General features: G+C 44.6%; 1 protein-coding gene across 1 annotated transcript in view; it reads left to right on the top strand.

Annotated features, from left to right (window-relative positions):
* The window catches only part of LOC137528017 (complement C5-like), a 208381-nt gene that overhangs the window by 154312 nt on the left and 39787 nt on the right, over positions 1-14282 (top strand). Inside the window, exons 26-30 of the mRNA XM_068249238.1 lie at positions 2300-2459; positions 4958-5053; positions 6867-7044; positions 9983-10188; positions 13449-13601. Coding sequence (XP_068105339.1) covers positions 2300-2459; positions 4958-5053; positions 6867-7044; positions 9983-10188; positions 13449-13601 — 793 coding nt within the window. The remainder of the gene's footprint in view (positions 1-2299; positions 2460-4957; positions 5054-6866; positions 7045-9982; positions 10189-13448; positions 13602-14282) is intronic.

The raw sequence follows: 14282 nt of genomic DNA, 5'->3' as shown, positions 1-14282 counted from the left end.
CAATCTCCTCCGCAGTCTTCACCCTATGTGGTGCGTCCCTGCTCAGACGAGGCATGACAAGTACGTTGTCCCAACACTCAGTTACAGCCAAACCTTAAATGCAGAAGCCGGTATCAGAACTGAGGCCAGGAAGGTAAACAAACCACCAGAACCACACTAGACCTACACAGGCAGGAATATCAGACAATCCAGGGCCTCAATTCACTAAAGGGTGCTAACCTAGTTAGCACGCCTAAAAGCTTTGGACGTGCAAACTAGGGTGCTAAGTAGTTTGCACGTCTAAAGCTGGTATTGCGCGCGTGCAAGTTTTAGCGCTGCGCATTGCGCGTGAAACGTCGCACCGTTCTCGTGCTAAGTACGCTTAGCACGGGAACGGTGCGACGTTTTGCGCACACCGCGGAGCGGCCGTTTTTCCTAAGTGCCTTTTCACTGGCGTGCTAACACTTAGCACCGTTTAGTGAATCAAGGCCCAGGTCAGCAACAGGTGATCAGAATAGCATGGTACAGAATCTCAAATCGTTAGTCAATCCAGTAACTAGCAAGGGGTCAAACACGGTAGATCACAATAATACGGCACCAAAGGACAAGGCAATATCAGGTCAAGTTCAGTTCCAAATGTCAGTCCAGGCAGCAATCCAATAACAGGGTCAAGAGTCAAAGCAAGGTCTTACACAGTAATGCACAAATTTCACACCGAGCAGAGTAGCACAAGGCGCCTATCACTATCACTGAAAAATTTCAGTCACGATCGCGTGCCCAGGAGCATTCTGCGCCTGTACAGTACTACTTTCTGGCCATCTGGGGGAATAAGTTGAGCGAAGAGACATGCGCCTTCATCTATAGTTTCTGTGAGCTTCTCCTGGAGACATCTTGCCGGCTCAACTCAGATGCCAGCTGCATGGGCTCTCGGTAGAGACGTGGGAATGGTCGGGAGGTAAGATCCTAACATTGTCCCCCTCGAGTAGTGGCCTCTGGACACACCAAACGAGGTTTATCAGGATAATTCAAATTAAAGTCTCTTATTAATTCATGGGCATGTACCAGGCGAGCTGAAACCCAAGATCTTTCTCTGGTCCATATCCCTTCCAATCTATCAAGTTATCGAGATAATTTCATACCCAATTGGAATCTAGAATATTTTCCACTTCATACAAAGGTTCTCCATCAATTTCTACTGGAAGAGGTGGAGAAGCTGACTGATCACTCAGCATTGGTGGCTGATTTTAATAGAAAAACATAAAAAGCTATTGACTCATCTCACAGACTGTGGTAGTGACACCAGGGAATGGCCCAATAAACCTAGGACCTAACTTTGCCGAATGCTGACGCATAGGAGTATTGCGAGTGAAATACAAATACCAAATCTCCTGGAGAGAATTCAGACTCTGGAGTGCAAAGCGTTTCTGATGTTCAGTAGCTTGCTTTAGGTTCTCTCGAACCTGAGACCACAATGAAGACATAAATTCTACCTGGTCTTCCAGAAGTGGTAAGTTAGAAGAGGAACCTGTTAGAGAGGAGAATCTTGGGTTCTGTTCAGCAACGACCTGGAAAGAAGACAACTAGATAGATGCACTTTCTGCATTATTAAATGCAAATTCTGCAAATGGTAACACTCTGACCAATTTTCACGATTGTAGGCAATAAATCAGTGTAAGTACTGCTCCAGTGACTGTAATCGCTAGAGAACAGAGGCGACAGCAGGATAAAAAGTGATAAGAGTTTTAAAATTTGCTGGGAGGCAGTGGTGGACTTACCTCCGGAAAGCAGACACGATAAACTGAATTAAATAAACAAATGTATTATTGGTACCCCAAAGGATGCAACGTGTGCCCACTTGGGCTAATTAGCTGTGCCTCTTCCCAACCCCTACTACATTCTGGCACTCCTCTCCCCCACACACAGAGCCAGAGCAGCTCCAGGAGTCACGGCCATGGTTTTTTTTTTTTTTTTTTTAACCTAATGGTGGCGATTGGGGGAGGGGGGGGGTGGCACGTAGGAGCGGCGGTTATTGACCCAACCTGATCCGGCTAGCCCCTGGACCAAAAATGCACATCTGGTGTTTACTTTAAGTTCAAATAAATCAATCCAAGATTTCCAGCCCTCTCTCAAAAATGTACAGGTGCTCCTCAGATATACTGCCATTCTTTAATTAGCCATGAAATTGGCAATTCTGTTTTTTAACTCTTCATATTTTAATACTGCGGATAACGGTAAAAAAACGGTTTTATGCTGCACTGCCAAGAGCACCCGCTTTCCCCCCAGATCCTGTACAATGAGATCCATGTGGTGTATTTTCCAGGCTGACAGCGTTTGCGATGCGCATGCTTGGCGAGATTCATCAGTACGTCTCCGTGGATTACATGTCCGTGTGTAACAGCTTGCTTTGGTTGATAGACAACTGCCAGTCGCAGGACGGATCCTTCAAGGAGACGTCTTCCACGGATGCCGTCCGGCTGCAGGTGAGCGAAGAAAAATCACCCTTCTGAAACCCAGCCCGCCAATAAAAGCTACAGGCCGGCCGTTGAAATCGGGGGAAATCAATAGTGCATTAAGAAAGTGTGATTTTTTTTTTTTATTCAACAAAATGGTGTTAATTTTTTTTTTATTTTTGAATGACATTTTATATGGGCAACGACATCAGACAATGGTTTGCTTGTCTCTGTCTCTTGACATAAAAAGTGCCCCCTCCTTCTTCCTGCCGGTCCACTTCTTTGTCCTGTACTCAAGTCAAAGAAACCAACAGTCCTGGCACTGTCATTAAAGAGGAGCTGTCAGCCATACTATCTCAGAAAAAACAACACATATATAAGTAGATAAATACTTTCTCTACTTATATAACATGTATTGCACTGTCCACGTTTTGATTTTAGTGATTTTTCTACAGTAAAAAAAAGAGAAAATTCTTCTTAGCATTTCCCATTTTAAGTGTGACTATTTTGAAGCTAATCCTGATGTCATTTCCTCCCTTACTCTCCTCTGCCTGATTTGCCCGCCCTTCACTATAGAAAGTGCATTGTCTCAGCATGAGAATTATTGGCCAATCAGAGAGGAGCAGACGTGTGGGAGGGGAAAACAGGAAGGAAAGAAGCTTCAGCCAATCAGGCTGCATTAGTTAAGTCTGAGGGGGAAGTAGAGAAGCAAAAAAGGACAACCCAGCATGCCCTGCAACTTCCTTTTTGTGTACCAAATTTTGTGTGTACCAAATAAGAGTCAGGTAAACTGGGAAATGATCATTTATCAACAAGAAAAGTAATAGTGATTTTAACTTTCAGATTGCTTGGTTAGTATCCTTATTACCTGTTACCAGATAAAAATAAAGAATTGATTTTTTTCCCGACAGTTACACTTTAAGGCAAAGGGGGTAATTACCCCAGAGCTCCCCAGAGATGTCAAGCCCTTCCAGGTATTCCCCACTCCCCAAATGCTCCCCGGGGCCTCTCTTTTGTTTGTACCAGTATTGTAGCATACATGCATAAAGGACACTGGGAAAATTGGACGCAGGGCAAAGCCGAAAAATGGCTCACCCTGCTCCTGCACATGTCCTAGAGGTGTTGATTACCATTCCCCCTCCAGGCCACCATGAACTCTTGGGTAAAAGGTAATTCAGCGGCTGAATTATGCTGTTTATATAGCAATTTGGGATCCGTCTTTTGACTGTACCCAAATAACTGTCTGAGCACTGTATAGCCGTAATTCCCATTACAGCCTGTGGCGGCGCATGGTGCGCTCACATTTTGCTGTGCGGTTTTGAGTTGTCTCGGTATTGTAACTCACCTGTCCTGGTGCTGCTCAGTGCGTTCCCCCCGGACTTCTCCCTGCTGGCTGCCTCTTTTCAGTGACCTGTCGCAGCGGAGATGTGGAGCACAGATGGGACAGGTGAGTTACAATACCGCTGAAAATGGTGCAGGTGTCACAAGAGGCATAGAATAGAGGAGAGAGGGGGAGGATCTGCAGAGCAGCATTTGGCTTGAGGGTCCTGGGGGCAAACTGTTGCAGGGGGTAGGGAGGGCCCAGGTTACCTTTGCCCCGGGGCCCCATTGCAGCTTAAACCAGCCCTGGAAACCTTATTACAGAAACCATTTCATTTTGAACCGTATTTTTCGGACTATAAGACGCTCCTGACCATAAGATGCACCCAGTTATAGAGGACAAAAACCAGAGGAAAATATATATATACTAAATCTGGTGCATCCATGGTGAAGGGGCATCTTGTGGAAATTTGCCCCCTTTGTACCTCATGCCCCCTTGTACCTCTTGTGTCTCCCTGTGTCCTCCTCTGTCCTGCTTGTGTCCTCTATGCCACTTTGTGTCCCCATTGTGTCCTCCTTTATGCCTCTTTGTGTCCCCATGTGTCCTCCTCTATGCCCCTTTGTGTCCCCATGTGTCCTCCTTTATGCCTCTTTGTGTCCCCCTGTGTCCTCCTCTATGCCCCTTTGTGTCCCCATGTGTCCTCCTTTATGCCTCTTTGTGTCCCCCTGTGTCCTCCTCTATGCACCTTTGTGTCCTCCTGTCCCCACATGTGTCTGCCTCTGTCCTCCTTGTGTCCTCCTCTATGCCCCTTTGTGTCCCCCTGTGTCCTTCGTTTGTCCCCCCGTGTCCTCCTCTGCATGGGCACCGTACAGGGAGTCCCCGAGTTGCGGCGGGTTGGAGATGCGTATTGGTAGGCATTCTTAAGTCAGGAACTCCCTGCATTTGGACTATAAGACGCAGTGACTTTTTCCCCCACTTTTTGTGTGAGTCTTATAGTCCAAAAAATACAGTAATTCAAACAAAATGTAATAGCTCAGAATGGGGGGGGGGGGGGGGGGGGGGGTGGCTGGAAAAGACCAAGGAGGTCATATTATTTACTGTAAGGAATCACCGGGCATGTCTAGTAATACGTTGGTGTCGTTCTGTGTTGCTGGGCATCTCAGAATTCTTCTATTCACTCCTTTTACCCCTCCGATGTGTATTTCAGGGGACAATCCCAAGACAGGCTGAAGAGAAGACTCTGTTTATGACCGCGTATGTCGCCATTGGGATGCAGAAATCTATCCACATCTGCAATCTGGCCGTAAGTTTGCTGTTGTGTCTTGTAGTCGGGAGCCGTGAACAGTGGTTTATTAGATGGGCAGCCCTTAGGAGAAGAAGCCAGGATGAACAACAATCAGGAGCTAGAAGAAATCCTGATTCACACTAAAGTGTTGTTAATAATGTAACAGTGACATCTACAGACCGGAAGCTGAAATACCACATTTCGCTCTGAGGCAGAGGGCCTTATTTTAAAGTGAATCTGAAGCGTCATTTAAAATAAAAAACAGATACCCAACAAAGGAGAGAGAAGGCTCTGGGTTCTATAGAGACTTCCCGTTCTCCTGCCGGTCTCCCCGTCCGCATGTGGGCGAAAAAAAAGCCAAAACCGCCTGCAGTGTGAACAAGCCCTTAAAGTGAGAAGTATATGGAGGCTGCCATATTGATTTCCTTTTAAGCAATACCAGTTGCCTGGCGGCCCTCCTGAGCTATCTGCCTGCAGAATCACACCAGAAACAAGCATGCAGCTAATCCTGTCAGATCTGACAATACTGTCAAACACCTGATCTGCTGCATGCTTGTTCAGGGTCTAGGGTGAAAAGTATTAGAGGCAGAGGATCAGCAGGACAGCCAGGCAACTGGTATTGCTAAATTGACATTTAGGCTTTATTCCCATTGCATTCCGTTCTCGTGGTCGTCTGCGTTGGGCATTTTTTTGACACTTTTTTTTTTTTAATTTTTGTGCGTCAGACGTTTTTGTTAAGCGCTTTTCTAAGCGCTTTTGCTGAGCAATTGCGTTTTTTCACTTCCTGACGTCAGTCAGAAAGTGAACTCTTTGATCCGGAAAAGAATAAATACAATGTATTTATTCTTAAAACCGCGAACGCAATCGCTACACCAAGCAATTTTGTGAGCGTTTTGCGTTTTCCTATACCTTCCATTGAAACGGAATCGCCTCAAAAACGTACCATGCAACCGCTTTTCTGAGCGGATCCGTAACAAACCGCTCAGATGTGAACTCTGTCATAGGGAATCATTGCACAAGCGCTTTCAGGGTGATTTTGAAAATCGCCAGTGCTTAAAAAATGTCAAAGACGCCCCTAGTGTGAACGAGTCATCAGAGTTTATTAACCTCCCTGGCGGTAAGCCCGAGCTGAGCTCGGGCTATGCCGCGCAGGGAGATATCTCAGCCCCTGGTGGGGCGATTTTCACCATGTAAAGTGCTGTGCGCCGATCGCCCGCACACAGCGGCAGAAGAGGGCCCCCCCGCCAGAGCCCTGCGCTGCCCGGACCAATGAGTTCCGGGCAGCGCTATGGGCTGGATCGAGTGCGCCTGGCGTCAGGGCGTCGGCTGACGTCCATGACGTCGTGCCGATCGTCGCCATGGCGACAGGAGAAGCCAAACAGGGGAACGCGTTATATATACGCGTTCCCCTGTTTGCTATTGTTGCCGGCGGCGATCGGACTAGAGGGCCACATGTGCCCTCTAGTGGTGTTTCATGTAGCTACCACTCTGGTAGCTTTACATGAAACAAAAAAAAATTAAAAAAAGTTTTTTTGACCATTTGAAAAAAAAAATTAACCGCCAGGGAGGTTAAACACATTTTGGTAAGAAAAAAAAAAATCAACATAAATTTACACAGATCTGTACATGAGTCCTGAAATAGGGACAAATGAGGAAGAAGGAGGGACAGAGGGATTTTGTTCCCAAAGAGGGACAGTCCCTCTGAAAAAGGGACATTTGGGATCTATGGGTACCCGGCATAGCAATGTAATGTAAGTGAACCTATACTGTCTATTCATGATACATAGCATTATAAATTGTTTATGGAATGAGTGATTATTTTAATTTCCAGAGAATAAGCAATGCCCTGGGACTTGCGGTAGATTACCTGGTTAAAGAATACAGCAATGCGCAGACAACCTACGTGCTGGCGCTCGCGGCATACGCACTCCAGATTACGCCCACGCCACTTCAGAAGCAACGCCAGATATTGGGCAAGCTGAAGGCCGAGGCACTCTCCAAAGGAGCAAGTAAGTCCCCTCTGACTTAATGGCCCCAATTCTGGTACGCTTAGTGTCCGTTTTACCGCATCAGTGGTATTTTTCCGCATGAGGATTTTCGTCATAATTTACCGCATGTGGTAAATTAGGTCATACAATGTGCGGTATTTTACCAAAAATTGGAATTCTCATGAAAAATAATAGACCTGCCTGTGTACCCAGGGCTGAGGCAGAGGCGAGAGAGGCTCCGGCCTCAGGACGCAGTATAGGAGGGGACGCACAACTCACTCACTTATTATTCAGCTATTGTGTTTGAAGCAGAGAGAAATAAGAAAAGGGAATGCATGTCACCCTGGACTCCGCACTTTCCTTCACTCCCCACATCCAAAACCTCACAAAGTTCTGCAACTTCCACCCCCGAAACACCTGCAAGATCCGCCCTTTCCTGACCTCTGCCACTACCAAACTCCTCATCCATGCCCTCATGATTTCCCGCCTCGACTACTGTAATGCCCTTCTGTCTGGTCTACCTATGACCCAAACAGCCCCACTGCAGTCCATCATGAATGCGACAGCCAGAATTATCCACTGCTCCCATTGCTCCAGCACGGCGGATCCCCTCCTAGAATCCCTCCACTGGCTTCCTATCTATGCTTCCATCCAGTGACTAAGTATTACCTTGTACTCATACTGTGCTGCGTGATCTGGTTTTTCTTGTATTCCTGTGTTGTCATTTTGCTGTATGTCACCCTAAATATTGTCTGTAACCTAAACGAATGTCCAGCGCTGCGTAATATGTTGGTGCTTTATAAATACAATAAATAAATAAAATAAATAAATGGCAGTGACTGCAAGCCAGATAACTAGAGATTCAGGTGTTGGGGTCCCTGAAATGCCTCTTAGTCTAATAGCAATCAGTGTGTGACGGCTGGGGTGGGAGGATTGGATGGGCGCACTTTGGTGTCTCCGGTCTGCCCGGCAGCACCGCCACCCTGAACTTAAAGCAGAGCGGCGGTACTGCAGTGCAAACAGACAGAGCCTTCGGCGCCTGGGACCTAGGAGAGGTGGGTGTGTGTGGGCTGCCTATAATCCTCCCCGCTCGGGCGCTGCGATCCAGAACGCTCCCAGGGGGTCGGGTGAAGTGGCGGAGGTGAGCGACTGCTCAGCCTGCAGGAGGGGGCCAACGATGAGAGTGAGAAGTTAGATACATGTCTAGGGGCTAGGAGAAGCCCCAGGAAAGCAATACTACATTTATTTTGTGGCCTCAGAAGTCCTTTAAAAAGACACTGAAGCGAAAAAAAAATATAATATAGTGATTTGGTTGTGTACTATGAATAATTACTAGAAGATTAGCAGCAAAGAAAATATTCTCATATTTTTATTTTCAGGTATATAGTGTTTTTTCTAACATTGCATCATTCTATAATATGTGCAGATTACACAACATTCAGCATTCAAAATGATTCTTTCAGAGCAGTCTGTGCACTAATGGCCTCTCCTCTAGCAGAGAAAAAGAAAACAGTTGAGATAATAAAAGTCAGATAACAGCCCTCTCCAATAAACTTGGTTGGAGAGTTAATGGCTTTTTTGCATAGAGATAACAACTGGAGTTTCTTAACTCTTCCTGTACAGGAAACAATTAGACTGATGTATCTGATCTTAATGTTTTATTTCTTAGCTGTACTACACATACAAATCATAATATCATCATTTTTTTTTCGCTTCAGTGTCTCTTTAAGCAGATCTATCGCCCCATGTAATAATTATGCAGTATGTTTCCCAAAAACATTTTTCAGCTGCGTGTGCACCAAACACAATTATCAGCCGTGTTTCTCGAAAAACATAATTAGTTAGAGAATCAGCCCCAATCAACATAGGCAGTGTTTGCCCCTAAAAGAAACAGAATTATGCTGCAACCCCAAACATAATTAGGCAACATGTTTCCAAAACATATTTAGGCAGTATTTCACATCAATAGGCAGGGGTCCCCACAAACATAAATAGAAAGAATCTTCCACCCTAAACCACCAAACATAAGTAGGCAGTGAAAAAATAGACAAAAGGCAGGGTAATTGCAGGCATCTGTAAGTCGCTGAGGATTTATACTGGTTTGTTATGTACATTTTAGCAATTGTACAGCCATTATTTAAAGTACCCCTGACCTCTCTTGAAAATAACATACGTTTAATGATTTTTTTATTAGCTATGCTGTGACATAAATCCCCCCCGTCCCCAGTTCTGCTCAGCTGAAATATTTGACTGGAGCAGAACGTTGAGGATGGGTGGGGAGGAAGTGTCAGTCCTTCCTCAGTAACGCCCCCTCCACTCGTCGCTATTAGTTCCTATCTGCACAGTGCACTGGGGAGCTGCGCTGTGTGCAGCTCTGGGGTAATTTAGCTCAGAACAATAGTGTACTAATACAGCTATTAGCATACTATCGTTCTCAGCTAAATTGCCCCAATATCACACACAGTGCAGCTCCGCAGCGCACTCTGCAGATAGGAACTAATAGCCGCGAGTGGAGGGGGCTTTACTGATGACGGGCAGAGAGGAGGAAGTACTGACACTTCCTTCCCGCCCATCAGCGGGCTCTGCATCACAGCTGAGCAGAGCGGGGGACAGAAGCGGCACTAAAGGGAAAGGATTGTGCTGTGACTCTTATGTCACAGCACAGATAATTTAAAAAAGCATTCAAATCATTTTATTTACAAACTAGGTCAAGGGTCACCTCTGAAACTCGGAAGACAATTCCAGTTTTAATTGGTTTATTCTACTATTTCCGTGGCTTGAGAACTTGCCTCCACAATCTGTTCATAGCATTCCAATTCTGTTGGCCCTCATGTTACGTGGAGGTGGTAAAATCGGCCAACCAAAATTGGATGAGTGGAGGACCCCATCAGGATTTTCGAATGTTTCTGAATATTTCCATGAATGTCGTAAAGTGTGACATGCGTCTCAACTTGTGCAGCTGAGCCTCCGGTGTACCGCTACTGGAAAGAAACATCAAAGAAAATAGACCCAGTCGTCCCAAGCGTGGACACAGCTATGATGGTGGAGACCACGGCTTACGCTCTTCTGGCGATCCTTAAGTCCGGCGATCGGGAGTACGCGAAACCGGTCGTGCAGTGGCTGAAAGAGAAGGAGCGATACGGTGGAGGATTCTATGGAACGCAGGTATAAGCGCTATTCTACTGGTACATAGGGACTTATTCACATAGCTTTTTTGTTAAATTATCTCACCTTATTTATTAACTCTTAATTTATCTCTCCTTAAAGACAAAACTCATGATTTATCTCTCCTTATCTGACATAACTCATGGTTTAGCTCACCTTATTTGACATAACTCATGGTTAAGCTCTCCTTATTTGACATAACTCGTGGTTAAGCTCTCCTTATTTGACCTAACTCATGGTTTAGCTCTCCTTATCTGACATAACTCATGGTTTAGCTCTCCTTATTTGACATAACTCATGGTTTAGCTCTCCTTATCTGACATAACTCATGGTTTAGCTCTCCTTATTTGACATAACTCATGGTTTAGCTCTCCTTATTTGACATAACTCATGGTTTAGCTCTCCTTATTTGACATAACTCATGGTTTAGCTCACCTTATTTGACATAACTCATGGTTTAGCGCTCCTTATTTGACATAACTCGTGGTTTAGCTCACCTTATTTGACATAACTCATGGTTTAGCGCTCCTTATTTGACATAACTCAAATAAGCAAGTACCAGTAGAATAGCAAGCAGAGGTGCTCTGCTTGCTATAACTTAATTGCTGTTGTTTATCCCCTGCTTATTGCCTGAATATATCTATATATTTACAGTCCTTGGTGTCTGCTTTAACGGAGGCGAGTCCACCACTTCCTCCCAGCAATTTTTTAAAAATGTTATGTACTTTTATCCTTCTGGCGCCTCTGTTCACCTACCAATATATTTGAGTCCACCCCAGGTGGAGGGGTGATCTACCCCCTTTCTTCCTATCTACAGAGAGCGACTTCTTAATCCTGAGTGAGGACAGGTCTAATCTCCTCACCTGCCTATTGAGTGGTTGCCTGAGCGGTAACCCATGTTTGTGAGTATTACCATCTCACTGTTTCATTTATCCAATCAATTTTGACATACTACACCATATTGGGCTCTCGAATTCTCTTCAAATTTATAACTCATGGTTTAGCTCTCCTTATTTGACATAACTCATGGTTTAGCTCTCCTTATCTGACATAACTCATGGCTTAGCTCTCCTTATTTGACATAACTCATGGTTAGCTCTCCTTATTTGACAAAACTCATGGGTTAGCTCTCCTTATCTGACATAACTCATGGCTTAGCTCTCCTTATTTGACATAACTCATGGCTTAGCTCTCCTTATTTGACATAACTCATGGTTTAGCTCTTCTTATTTGACATAACTCATGGGTTAGCTCTCCTTATCTGACATAACTCACGGTTTAGCTCTCCTTATTTGACACAACTCATGGGTTAGCTCTCCTTATCTGACACAACTCATGGTTTAGCTCTCCTTATTTGACATAACTCATGGTTTAGCTCTCCTTATTTGACATAACTCATGGCTTAGCTCTCCTTATTTGACATAACGCACGGGTTAGCTATCCTTATCTGACATAACTCATGGTTTAGTGCTCCTTATTTGACCTAACTCATGGTTTAGCTCTCCTTATTTGACATAACTCATGGCTTAGCTCTCCTTATTTGACATAACGCACGGGTTAGCTATCCTTATCTGACATAACTCATGGTTTAGTGCTCCTTATTTGACCTAACTCATGGTTTAGCTCTCCTTATTTGACATAACTCATGGTTTAGCTCTCCTTATTTGACATAGCTCATGGTTTAGCTCTCCTTATTTGACATAACTCATGGTTTAGCTGTCCTTATTTGACATAACTCATGGCTTAGCTCTCCTTATTTGACATAACGCACGGGTTAGCTATCCTTATCTGACATAACTCATGGTTTAGCGCTCCTTATTTGACCTAACTCATGGTTTAGCTCTCCTTATTTGACATAACTCATGGTTTAGCTCTCCTTATTTGACATAGCTCATGGTTTAGCTCTCCTTATTTGACATAACTCATGGTTTAGCTGTCCTTATTTGACATAACTCATGGTTTAGCTCTCCTTATTTGACATAGCTCATGGTTTAGCTCTCCTTATTTGACATAACTCATGGTTTAGCTGTCCTTATTTGACATAACTCATGGTTTCGCTCTCCTTATTTGACATAGCTTATGGTTTAGCTCTCCTTATTTGACATAACTCATGGTTTAGCTGTCCTTATTTGACATAACTCATGGTTTAGCTCTTCTTATTTGACATAGCTCATGGTTTAGCTCTCCTTATTTGACATAACCCATGGTTTAGCTCTCCTTATTTGACATAACGCACGGGTTAGCTCTCCTTATCTGACATAACTCATGGTTTAGCTCTCCTTATTTGACAGAACTCATGGTTTAGCTCTCCTTATTTGACATAACTCATGGTTTAGCTCTCCTTATTTGACATAACGCACGGGTTAGCTCTCCTTATCTGACATAACTCATGGTTTAGCTCTCCTTATTTGACATAACTCATGGTTTAGCTCTCCTTATCTGACATAACTCATGGTTTAGCTCTCCTTATATGACACAACTCATGGTTTAGCTGTCCTTATTTGACATAACTCATGGTTTAGCTCTCCTTATATGACACAACTCATGGTTTAGCTGTCCTTATTTGACATAACTCATGGTTTAGCTCTCCTTATTTGACATAGCTCATGCTTTAGCTCTCCTTATTTGACATAACCCATGGCTTAGCTCTCCTTATTTGACATAACACACGGGTTAGCTCTCCTTATCTGACATAACTCATGGTTTAGCTCTCCTTATTTGACATAACTCATGGTTTAGCTCTCCTTATCTGACATAACTCATGGTTTAGCTCTCCTTATCTGACATAACTCATGGTTTAGCTCTCCTTATTTGACATAACTCATGGTTTAGCTCTCCTTATCTGACATAACTCATGGTTTAGCTCTCCTTATCTGACATAACTCATGGTTTAGCTCTCCTTATTTGACATAACTCATGGTTTAGCTCTCCTTATCTGACACAACTCATGGTTTAGCTGTCCTTATTTGACATAACTCATCGTTTAGCTCTCCTTATCTGACATAACTCATGGTTTAGCTCTCCTTATCTGACATAACTCATGGTTTAGCTGTCCTTATTTGACATAACTCATCGTTTAGCTCTCCTTATTTGACATAACTCAAGGTTTAGCTCTCCTTATTTGTTTATCTCCTGCATTAGCACTCCTTACAGTTAAGGTGAAAAATAAGTCATCTTTGTGAATCAAACCCTTTATGTGTTGCATCTTATTTTGCTATTATTAGACACTCTGTAATGTGACTAGTCCCTTTTATTCCCAGGACACCATAGTATCTTTGGAAGCGCTGACAGAAGTCGCCATCTTGGAGGCCAAGCTGAAATTGGACATGGAAGTAACAGTCAATTACAGAAAGTCTGGACCATTCAAGAACTACAGACTGACCGAAAAGAATCCATTCGCCAAGCCTGTTGAGGTAATGTTTTACTCTAAAGCAAATCTACGCTCGCCCTTGCATGGCTGCCATGTTGTATTACCGATATTATCCTCCAGCAGGATAGTGTCAGGCCACTTTCACACCTGTGCGGTGCGTTTTCCTGGTTTACCCCATGGTTACGCTACACTAGTGTTGGGCGAACAGTGTTCGCCACTGTTCGGGTTCTGCAGAACATCACCCTGTTCGGGTGATGTTCGAGTTCGGCCGAACACCTGACGGTGCTCGGCCAAACCGTTCGGCCATATGGCCGAACTAAGAGCGCATGGCTGAACGTTCCCCGAACGTTCGGCTAGCGCTGTGATTGGCCGAACGGGTCACGTGGTTCGGACCCGAACGCGCTCTGATTGGCCGAACGGTCACGTGGTTCGGGTAAATAAATACCCGAACCACGTCATATCTCCGCCATTTGTCTGTGGGTTTAGCTTTGGGTAGGCAGGCAGGGTAGTTCGCGCTCCAGCCACGCTAGCCAGGGTCCCCCCTGTCATTGTGTCACTGCTGGGAACAGTAGTACACCGCTTGCTCAGCCACACTATATAGCATTCTGTTTACTGCCACTCTGTGTACCTCGCTCAGCCACACTATATAGCATTCTGTTTACTGCCACTCTGTGTCTGCTGGGAATAGTAGTACACCGCTTGCTCAGCCACACTATATAGCATT

Source organism: Hyperolius riggenbachi, chromosome 8, assembly GCF_040937935.1.
Source record: "Hyperolius riggenbachi isolate aHypRig1 chromosome 8, aHypRig1.pri, whole genome shotgun sequence".
NCBI lineage: Eukaryota > Metazoa > Chordata > Amphibia > Anura > Hyperoliidae > Hyperolius > Hyperolius riggenbachi.
The sequence above is the reverse complement of the archived record's forward strand: the minus strand, read 5'-3'. Positions and strand labels throughout refer to the sequence as shown.